The sequence below is a fragment of the Morone saxatilis genome, unplaced genomic scaffold (genome assembly GCF_004916995.1).
Source record: "Morone saxatilis isolate NCDOM2014 unplaced genomic scaffold, NCSU_SB_2.0 Contig12, whole genome shotgun sequence".
Classification (NCBI taxonomy): domain Eukaryota; kingdom Metazoa; phylum Chordata; class Actinopteri; family Moronidae; genus Morone; species Morone saxatilis.
In genome coordinates, this window is record NW_023339674.1 from 13,382,237 (window position 1) to 13,393,899 (window position 11,663).

At 37.8% G+C, this 11,663-nt stretch overlaps 2 protein-coding genes across 2 annotated transcripts in view; both read right to left on the reverse strand.

Moving 5' to 3' along the window:
- LOC118321533 (palmdelphin-like) overlaps positions 1-11,663 on the reverse strand; it is a gene marked incomplete in the record, with an annotated part of 31,524 nt that overhangs the window by 7,398 nt on the left and 12,463 nt on the right.
- Positions 2,477-10,759, reverse strand: plppr5a (phospholipid phosphatase related 5a). The gene is made up of 6 exons (XM_035653634.1): positions 8,818-10,759; positions 6,783-6,915; positions 5,587-5,837; positions 4,896-5,072; positions 3,450-3,590; positions 2,477-2,506 (listed from the first exon to the last, which is right to left on the reverse strand). The coding sequence occupies exons 1-6, from the start codon at positions 9,019-9,021 to the stop codon at positions 2,477-2,479; spliced, it is 936 nt and encodes a 311-aa protein (XP_035509527.1). The 5' UTR covers positions 9,022-10,759.

Consider the following 11,663-nt stretch of genomic DNA (forward strand, 5'->3'; position numbering starts at 1 on the left):
TGTGTAATCAGCGCAGCTTGAGTTAACCTGTCTGAACTAGCTCGCAGGCTTCGCTCCATTAATGAAAGAAAAGTTTTAATAAAAATTACCTACTGCAGCTTTAAGCAACTTATTTGTGTAAGTATCAGGATTATAGTTATATAGGTTATAACTATCATTATTCACACTGTACTTTGGTAAATGTAGTGGCCATATCAGAAACCATAATGTGATGAATACAGAATCAAGACAGCACAGTAATGAAAATGTAAATTACGTTTAATATTTGAAGCATTTGGAGGGGGACTTCTGCTACTGTACAATCCTTAAGAACAACTTTATAGTGAAGAGTGTAGATCTCTACTGAGGTCACTAACCTGTGTGACTCTTTATTTTCATAATCTGTTACTTTTCTTTTAGAGTCTGCAATGGTCTGTGTTTTAAAGCTAGAGTGAAGATGCATTGGTACCAACCATGTCATGCTAGTATGTCGGGATAAGGACTAAATAATTCTCCAAAGCTAGGCTGAATTGTGACGAAGAAACTAGCATGGCAATTTTCAAAGGGTTCCCTTGACCTCTGACCTTAAGATATTTGAATTGAAATGGGTTCTATGGGTACCCACAAATCTCCTCTTTGCAGACATGCCCACTTTATGCTAATCCCATGCTTTTTTTTATTGCATGTGGTATAAATGTTTTTCGTATAGTGTATTTGAATATTTCTGCATACTGGGGTCCATGAACAGTGTTGGAACAATATAAATTGGGGATGATTGTAAAGCTGCACATGCCACACTTGATACCCCTGCATAAGTTGTCAGTCCAAAAAGTCTGGAAATGCCCCTGCCACAGAGCATACATAGACATACTATTTCAAAAGTTATCTCAGGTAAGTCAGTTACTGAAACACCATGTATCTGTTTATATATCATTAAAAGAAAATACAAAGAAATTCCCCATCAGTTTGAGCAGAAATCAACATGGCAGCTACAGAGCAACTTGAGTCAAGGTACTTCACTGTGACACTAAATAAAGAGTATATTTACAGCAGCAAATATGTGTTCATATATACAGTATCAGGCTATTTTATGATTTTTTTTTACAGAATGAAACAACACCCACTGGCCCTCTCAGGAACAAAACACATCATACAACCTGATATGCAGGTTCCATAAGGACTTTGATCAGTAGTGTCTCATATAGTTATTTAGAAATGTCAAATTCTATTATTTGTGAGGTAAAAATGCTTTTTAAATATGTAGGATCCTTAATTACTAATGCATGCCGGACAGTGACACTTTGCTTTTGGCCCGTGGCCCAAGTAGTCTTCAGTTTTGGCCTTACAAGGGACAAAGTATGGGATAAATGGTCACATTTGTTAGAATAGTAGGATGGCAGGGTGTGAGGGACAAAACAGTGAGTGTATAAAATAATAAATAATCTCTTTGCTGGCCTGTGAGTTTGAAGTAACACAAAACACTGTACTTTCAAACATGACATGACATATTCATGTGGAATACGAATCAAATTTGAACACACAGGAAGTAAAGTATCTTTGGTAATGATAATGTTTTTTTCACAAAAACAATCAAAATAAAGCTACTAAATAAAGCTATTGACAGAAGCTACTGGAACAAATAATGCCTACAAGTATTGTTCCTTGGGAAGACCCTGTCTTAAACGGTGCCATTGCACATCCTACGACCACTAACAAGAGTTAATCAATGCAAATTTACTTACATTATTTTACACAGTTTTACCTTAAAGATCCAGTGAGTCGGATTAAGTTGCATCAAGCAGTGAAGTTGCAGATTCTAACCAACTGAAAATCCTTGACTTAACTAAGCATGTCCAAGAAACTACAGTGGCCTTGAAACTCACAAAAAAAAACAAGAAAGGCCCTATCTACTGTTTTTTATTTTATGTATTGTACGGTGTTCCTCGAGTGCCCAGAGAGGCGCCTTTAAATAAAATTTATTATTATTATTATATTATTATTATCTAGAGCCAGTGTTTGGTTTGTCTGTTCTGGGCTACTGTAGAAACATGGCCCTTCTGACGTGCACCCTCTGTAGATAAAAAATTCTCACTCTAAGGTAATGAAAACACGTTTCCTATATTCAGGTGATTATACACTCATGAAAACATAGCTGTGAATATTATATTACATTTCTGCCAATAGATCCTCCTAAATGTTACACACTGGACCTTTAAAGACACTATAATGTATGGATTACTGCTATATACTATGATGTATAATATGAATTTATTTTAAACAGTTTTACTACTTGTCATATTAGTTATGCTGTTTGAAATTACTGTAGTTTGCTGCCTCTGGATACCGTAAAGGTGCTACATCATTTACAGTATGGCATCAATATATCATCTACATTTGTATAAATAAATTAAAGAGGCTACAATCTCAAAATATGAAGTGTGACATAGAATGAATAACTTCCATTGCCCCTTGGTCATGTGTGGGGCGGGGGTCATAGTCATGTGACTTCTGTGAAGGATCCTGGGCTCTGCAGGAGCACAAAAGAAAAAAAATTAAATTAAAAATTGAGCCGAATATTGATATTTTCATAGTTCAATTTCAGTATGTTCCAAAAAATAAATAATTGACCCTTCCTAAGCCCTGCACCTTTTTATTCTGTGTTCCAATAACAGTTGAGCAAACCTCGTCAGCTGTACTTAGATATGCTATTTGCTTGTCTGTGTTGAAAAGAAAACCACATTTTGAAGATGGTTCAAAGATAAAAGCAATAATAGTCAATAATACAATAGTCTTAAGTTAGCTAATATTAGCTAACAAGCTAACTAACAGTTAATATGAACTAGCTAGCTAGTTTTGCTAATATTAGCATACAAATGTAAATAGCTAGCTAATGATTGATGCAGATTATCTAGGTAGTTAGCTAGCATTTTGCAACCATTGGCTAGTTTACTTAATAAGCGACTATATATAACTTGCTTTTATATTTAATCTTCAAAATGTGGTTGTCTTTTCAACATAGAAGTTAGCTAGCTATTTACATTTGCAAGCTAATATAAGCAAAGATCTAACTAACTAGCTTTTTACATCAATCGTTAGTTGGCTAGTTAGCTAACATTTTGCTTACATTAGCTAACTTGATATGTGACTATGTCACATTTATCTTTTAATCATCTTCAAGCTGTCATTGTCATTTCAACATAGATTAGCATAGCACATAGCATATCTTCAAACAGGAAAGGAGAAAGTTGACCGAGGTTCTGACCGAGCACAGAGCAAAAAGGAGCGGGACTTAGGAAGGGTCAGTTGTCAAGACGCTGTGACAATTGACACTCCCACTACCAGGAAGTAAATATGGATATAATGGTTTTCATAAATGATATGTTATATCGTGCCCTCTTACATGTGTCACTTATGAAAATGAAAACCAAAACCTACATGTGTAAAAGTGTAATGTGTACTGTATGCTTTACCTGTGTGACAATGTATTGGTCACTGGTTCCCATAGTGTGATTTATCTGGGGTGAAGCCTCATCAGTGTTAGCTGTGCCTGCATCTGAGGAACTCCGAGAAATCACAGGTCTCTTTTTAAAATACTGGACCACAAACACCACCTGGAAGGAAAGAAAGAAGAAGAGACAGCCCTATAATCATTCTAATCATATGAAATTATTCTGTTCAGACCAGAAATTGTGAATTATATATCTCAAGGAAGAATATGTAGACAAACACAGTCATGCAACAAATAATTAGGTCTAACACAGAGAACTGTATGTGGGGACCTCTGCTATTGAGGAATGTTTTTTGTGACTGGAGGGAGACGGAGCTTCATCATGTTTGTTTAGATTGTTTCTGTGACCCAGCTTTTTGTCCCAGCCAAGACTGCTGTGCATGGCTTTTACACAAAAGACCAATTCAGGTTCATTCAAGCAACGACAACTTGTGCGCTTTGTATATGTGTGTCCTGCAGCCACTTTGTCCATTAGACCAGTTTTCTATTATGTAGGAAGGACAGTGGCAGAGAGGTGGTCTGACTCTCTGAAAAGAGGCTCTGTGTGTCTCTGGTTATTTTAAAATGTAATTGATATAAAATCAAAAGTGCAATCAAAAATCAACTGTTCTGATCAGACAGCATTGGTGAAAATACTTGTCTGGGTGGACTGTGAGGATCATTTATGAGCCTGAATTGAGAACTATATTCATCCCAGTGACAATGAAATGACATCAAATTAGATCATTCAGTGTCACCTCTTAAATGTTAATTATTTAATCACTTTGAAAGCGATTAAATCCCTTTACAACGTGATTAAAATATTTAGATCATTAACATTACACTTTCTGTATGGCACTCAATAGAGTGCAGCTCACTGGCAGGTGTGTCTTGGAAAAAGTCCAAAGCAGGCTGTGTGTCCAGTGTGTATGAATGAGAGCAGTGGAATGAATGGGAGACAATATGCAGATTACATTATCAAGGTGTAACCAGGGTAGACAAGCTATATGTAGACAAACCTTGGACAGTTAAGCAATGGAAAATGTCAATTTCAAAGTGAAAACTAAAGAATTCGCCATGTATGTTGTTACTAGACTCTGAAGCAGTTGTGAACCCTACTGGCCGGTTAAGGGCAGTGAGCAGTTAGTATAAACTGTCATAAAATGTTTTTTTCAAAAAATGTGAATCACTGCAACCACGAGAGGTCCTTACGCATACAGTCATACATGTGCACAAAAAATATGAGGCTGATCTGTCCAGTAATGGGCAAGATTAGCTGAGGACAGATACACACACGGACACACACAATCAATAACATTGTTAAAAGCACTGAACATAATGAACCACTGAAAAAAATCTTATAATGGTCGTTAGATGACTATTACATGCTATACTACAATACAATGTACACTGAAGCTGAATAACTGACCAGAAAGACAGCAATAGCTCCCCCGATGGTTTGTCCTGCAATGACATCACTCCAGTGGTTTCGGTACTCTGCCACTCTGTTGACGCCTGTCAGCACAGCCAGACTGACCAATGAGAGACTAAGGAGGGGGCCAGTCAGACGACCTCCTTTTGAACTGACACAAGACATGACGTACATCTGAAAAAGAAGATGAGTCAAAGCCAGCGTCATATGGTGATGTAAGGCTTCTACTGCGTTTATCAGTGGTGAAGATAAACTTGTCATTTATGTTGAAAAGTTGAGAAAACTCATAATTTTCACAGGCCACTGTCTTGACTTATTTTCAAACTGTCAAACGGAAACTTTCAAGTTTTGAAATAAACTAAAAGAGTCTTGCTGACATATAATATTTTGTTGAGGTAATTGACTTTTCTTCTTTACAAAAACTAAAGTTATACAAAACAGAAAATTCTGTATTAAAATGTTAACAGTGAGCCGTAAAACTGAAAATATTAAATTATTAATTGTTTTTCACTTTTCTGAAATACAGATTACTTTGTTTCTAAAACAAAAAGATTAAAACATTTTCTCAAGAAGAAATTAGCATAAATTACTATTTATTTATATTTTTATTTTATATTTTGTTTAATTCATAACTTATAAGTTTGAGTTTGATTTAAAACTTTTTTTTACACTAAACAGAGCTACTCACTGCCAGGTAAACAGCTGTATACAGACTCAGCGCTGCCTCTTTGGACGGGAAGGTCTTTCTAGCTCTCATGATGTCTTCGGGGTCTCCAGTGCAAGCGTCTGATTGGCTGACAAAGTGTGTCGTGTCCTGGCAGCCGAGGGCAGTGTAATTGGGCTGGCAAACAGAAAGGAAGTGAGGAGCCAGACTTCCTGTGATAAACTGACCCGCATTGACGAAGATGTCTGTTGTAAACAGACCGAAAACATACACACCTACAGAGAAACACACACAGGTTAAATTATATACGTTTGTATGCAAATTCAAATGCTTAAAAGCAGCATGTTGCCATATAATGTTACATTCACATATGGTAAGACAGCAGACTGAAGCTTTAGGTAATTGAAATAAATCATTCACATCAACATTATTCCAACTTTAATTGGTTATGAACATATATGAAGACTGACAACATGACAGCTCTCTAAAAGTCTCTTCCACTGCCATTTCCACTGATTTCAAGGGGAATACAACTGAATACGACCCCTGAAGAAATAGCCAATCTCCTCACTGATGGTCTTGTTTGTTTATGCAGGTCAGGCATCAGTAATACACTGAGACTGTTTCATAACCAGTTAAAAACTCCTTGTAGTAAGTTTAAGTAAAGCAGGCTAAGTAGAAGTATAAAGTAACATAAAATGGAAATATCCAAGTGCAGTACAAGTACCTCAAAGTACCTCAGTACCTACTTACTTTCCAATAATCCCATGTTGCAAATGCAAAATCTCAATTGACTCCTTGTTATAGAGTGTTTACTGAGTGTTTATTATGTAGGGAACAGGTCCTTTTCACAGCAGGCATTGTGACATGTCAGCAGGCTTTGCTATTGTTCATGTTTCTTTATAGGCATGGCTTACCAGGACACTTAAGGGAGAAAGTCATCTTAAACTCTCCTTTTTCCATTTGGCCTGCTTTTAAAATAACTTGATATACCGAAGACTTGTTAGGATGTCAAAATGGTTTGTTACAACGACAACACTTCCTCGTTATCATGAGAGGAAGGTTTTTATTGTTCTAACATTCATAGCAGCGTTGCCACCACTGTACTGCACAGATCCTGCAGTGTCAGTAGCCTGTTACAATGAAAAGGTTACGAAGCATCCCAGATCCAATTTTGTACACATACTCATAACTAGAAAAGCGCCTTGTAGTTAGATTACCAAGGAAACGGAAGGTCCTGCGCACCATGGGGTTCACATAGCAGCAGTCACCCATGACAACAACCTTCTCTTGGTCGTACAGGTTGTTGGAGTTGTAGTGAAGAAGAAAGATAACTAGCTCTACACCTGAGATCTGCAAAGGAAAATGGAAAAAAAAATATATATAATTCAGTGTGTCAGTCAGTGTATCTTACCCAGTGTGTGAATTATACCATGGCTTTTGGAGGAACTCATGATATAATCAACATAACTAGTGAATATTTATTAGAGATGCACCAATATCAATACCAGTATCAGGTATCAGGTCCAATACTGAGCTCATGTACATAATTGTAATAATAAAACGATACTGCACACAACGCCACTTTACAGCAGCATGATGTTACGTAACCTCTCAGTAGTTGAGCAAGTAGGAAGCAGTGTAGTTTGGACGTATTTTAAGCACTTTGTACAACAATAGCAACATTTACTTTAGTTTGTTACAGCCAGAAAGGGAAGAACATCAGATGAAAATATAACATGTTTTCAAAATATTGAAAATATAAGACACCCAATGGGGTGGCAAATAATTTTCTCCTCATTGGTTTATAAGAAGTTAATTTTGCAAAATTGGAAAAATAAAGAAGCACCATCTTTTGAAAATTGAAAAAGATTAATGAAATATTATTTGAATATCGAAAAGACAATGTGGGAAGACAGCAATAAAAGAAAAACAATTTTGATAATTGAGACTCAGAACCGATTTGTGAGTGTGAGCGAGAAACGGAGTGAGCCGTGAAAGACCAGCAGTAAGTCCGTGAACATACCATAATGAAAAGAGAAGGAACGAACTATAACATGTTTTTAAGGTTGTTAGAACTCTAATCATACCGGTACTCTGTATATGCAAGTAGCTAAATGTAAGTACTTGCACTTATTACTATTATTATTTGAAAAATTCTGAAAAAAAGTGGCGGAGCCTCTTTAATATTTATCATAAACGTATTATCTGTAATGTTCTTAAAGCAGCAATAATTAATTTAAAAAAATTAGCCACTCTGGGCAGCGTAATAAAATGTAAACACAACAGTAACATTTTATCACTTTAGCTATAGAGTGCTTCAGGGATGATGTATTTTTGTAGTCCAACCCGGAAGTCAGCATCGCTAGGTTTCTTCAACAAAAAGCCAATGGGATTGTTCTATTGGCTTTTGGATTGTTCCAGAAAATAATCTCTGTGGCGAACAAAGGTTTATGATACTTACACATTTTGTTTAGCAAGATAGTCTTCATATCTTATGATTTTTGAAGCATAACTGTGATCACCAGAAGTACAAAGCTAATGTTAGCCTATAAAGGCACTACCCCACGGTTGCATAACATCAATGTCTCCACCAGTAAACGTTGTAATTAAATTGTGTAATTAAAATCTACAAGTTATAAAGTTTGAGTTATAATAGCGTGCAAGTGTATGACTATAAACACTATGTGGCTGTAAAGGCTGACTAGTGATCGATGTGGTGTGCTGTTTAATGTCACCTCTGTAGTCTCATTTAGTCACTTGTTAGCAATTTCCTTTTTAAAACACGTAAAAGCTTCCAAATTCACAGGTGGGATATGTACTGACGTATTATATGTTGAAGAACAAAATGGGTTTAAGCTTGTGTTAACCACAGACCTTATTTTAGGCATCTAAACCCATTCAATAGACCCACTGACTTCACGGCGAGGGAAGCGGAAGCGCTAAAATGCTAACGCAATTCTGTTTCGCTCCATTTAAGCTCTAATGGGAGGCGTAACATAGCTGCTCTGAGCACAGAGTCAACAGGCACATTTAAAATGAGTGGTAGTGTCTTTCAATTCATCATTAATGAGAGAGAACAGGCCAGAATGTGAATTTGACAACTCAAATATAAAAATATATATATATTAAAAAAACTTAGTTCCTCTTTAACACGTATGCCATGCATGCCTCTCTGTAGCTGTCTTTCCAGTAGCATCATTATCTTTATCCCAACAATGAAAAGCCTTCAGTTGTGTTTACAGTTAGACTCACCAGTACAACAGGCAGCCCGCCCACCACAGAGTACAGTATTACAGGCTGGATGCGGCTGTCCTGCTCAGGTCCGGGATCTGGTTTAGTCAAAGTCGGGTCTCTGCAGATGAAGCCCTGCTCTGCTGGACTGAAAGTGTCCGTGAACTCACAGTAGTAAACCAGCATCACTGTAGCTGCCAGGATCACTACCTGGAAGTACAGCATGGTGGAACCTGAAGGTCCTGGATCCTGCTATCACAGTGATGAATATAACTATAGCAACCTATAACTGCTGTTGACTCACATCCGAATTTCTATTTTGTGTCACCCTGGTGAATAATCCAGTTTTACTTAATCCTGGTTAATGCTTTATAATCCAAATTTGGAGACTTGAAGAATACTCCAGTGCAAGTATGAAACAACAGATGGTGGTGACTATACTAAAGATGATGATTTTCCCCTCAGAGACAGAAAATGTCCTTTTTCTTTGCCTTTTTCTGTGATTCTGTGGGAGGGAAACCTTGTCCTTCCGCTCCTGTGAATTTCCTGAATCATCTGACAGCAGTGAACCAGGGAATTCATTCTATTTCACTGAACAATCTCTAAAGAGCCACTTGCAGTTTGACCACAAACTCACATCAGCATTTTGCAGAATCGGTGAATATAAGAGAAAGTGGACTTTAGAGATTGGATCAGGGTGTTTATACCTTTAGTTTTACATTAAAGGTCCAGTGTGTAACATTTAGGAGGATCTTAGTAAAATGAATGAAAATGAATATTTAACGGTCAGTTATATTTCATTTATAATAATTTATAATATGTATATTTAGAAAATGTAAATTTGTGAAATATGAACAAAGATGACACTTTTGACATTATCACAGACTTTCTATGTATTGTGTTACTGAAGTTAGCAGGCTAATCAACCCGGAGACACTGGAGACAGCTCTGGGCGAGAAAAGGGATGAAGTTTCTTCTAGACTGGTGAGTAAATGCTGTCAATGCTAACATTGGATATTTAGCAATTAAAAGTAGCTAACTGCATAATGTTACAGATTGTGTTAAAGGAGCAGTGTGTAGGATTTAGTGGAATCTAGCAGTGTAGTTACAGATAGCATAGTGAGTTAGTGAGTTTGTGATCTGACACGTCTTGGGATCACCCTCCACTACCTCCATTACAGGTACACTACAGATCAGTTCAATCCACAGAGAAACCAAACAGCTTGCAGTGAGCTCTAATACAATAAGCACTGCTGCCCTCTGGTGGCAGCCTATTTTATGACATTACAGGCTTTGAGACACATTTAGGCACACACCTAATAAGACTACCATATTATTGTGTCTCAGATTGTGCAGTTGGGTGAGACGTCTGAAAAAGAATTGAGTGACAACATTTTTGTTTTGTATCTACATACATGGAAGCTGAGCCAATAGGGAGGGCCAATCAGGGAGGGTCATCTGATGAAAACATGAGAATTGTTTAACCTTGTATCACCAATATTTCAGTAGCCATGATTGATCTTGTTCTACTGCTCCTGAAACAAGGATTACACATTTTGATAATATATGTGAGAAAAAAATCATACATTATATGAAATTGTTGAAAAATTTACCGGAAAAAAACAAACCTGAACATGCATTAATATTATTCCCACAAAGGTTGATTTGTTCTTGAGAGGAGATAAAAGTGTTAGTTATGGTGCATCCTTCTACTATGACTTGAACTCTTTCAGGTAGTGTGCAGCTAATGTCTGATAAGTGGCAGTCCCTGCTGCTCTTTAAGTTACCCTCTGTTCCACTAGCTCAGCCAGACGGTGTATTTGCCCATACATTGTTATCTCTGAAACGAAACATGATAATGTAGCGACCAATAACAAGAAAATGGTTGCAAACTTAACCGCCAATATAACTTAAGACTTTCTTAAAATTGTGACGGATATCTCTATATATTTCTAGGCTAAATAACCTCCCTACCATTGTCACCTAAAGGAAATCAATGAATGTGATGGCTACAGTGGGGCAAAAAAGTATTTAATAGCCATAAAATGGCACATGGTTAAATGTGCAGGCTATTGATTGCATTGTGTCGTTTCCTCTTTCAACAGCTGTCTGATTGACGGTCCTCTCCCAGCAGCACACCTCTGCCTCCTCTATTCAAATTCTTCGGACAAGAAATGCCTTTGCCAACATTGACAAAGCCTTGATTGACAGGCAATTGCGGCCTATATTTAGGAACCAAGCAGTATCACCCCCCCCCCCCCTAACTGGTAAATCGTCCCTATTTGTTCTTGCCAAATTATCTGGAGTTATTATTATTTTTTGCCCCCTCTGGTTGACGGTGGTATTTGTTGGCCCCCGCCTGAACGATAAACATCAGGAGTAATTTTGTATGCTTGGCCAAGAACCTGTGTCGGGCCTGGTGGAGACTCTATATATTCTATGTGGTGGCTTTCACGGTCCGGCCACAGGAAGGGCCCACTAGCGGCGGCGCCTACTTTCTAAGCAGAAGTCCGTTGGCTAATAACTCCGGGCATAGTTTGTCGCATCATTCAAAATCTTATATCACACGTTTTCGGTTGAGATGGACAAGCTGCAGCCGTCCCTATAATAGGCCCCGCCGGTACGGGCATCGGTGCACCAATCTGCAGCGTCCCATTGGCCGAGCAAAGGTCCGGCGCCCTCGTTTAAAGATGAAGAAAGGTTTATCATCTCCGCATTCGCGCACCGTGTGATTAAAAACGGAAACTCTGGTTATGATGATTGCCCCATGGCGTCCCTGAGGCTCAGACTTAAAAAGGAGAAAAAAAGACCCGCCACGCCCAGCTGGGGGGTGGCGCTCTGGTGGCAAGGTAACGAGGTCACTGATG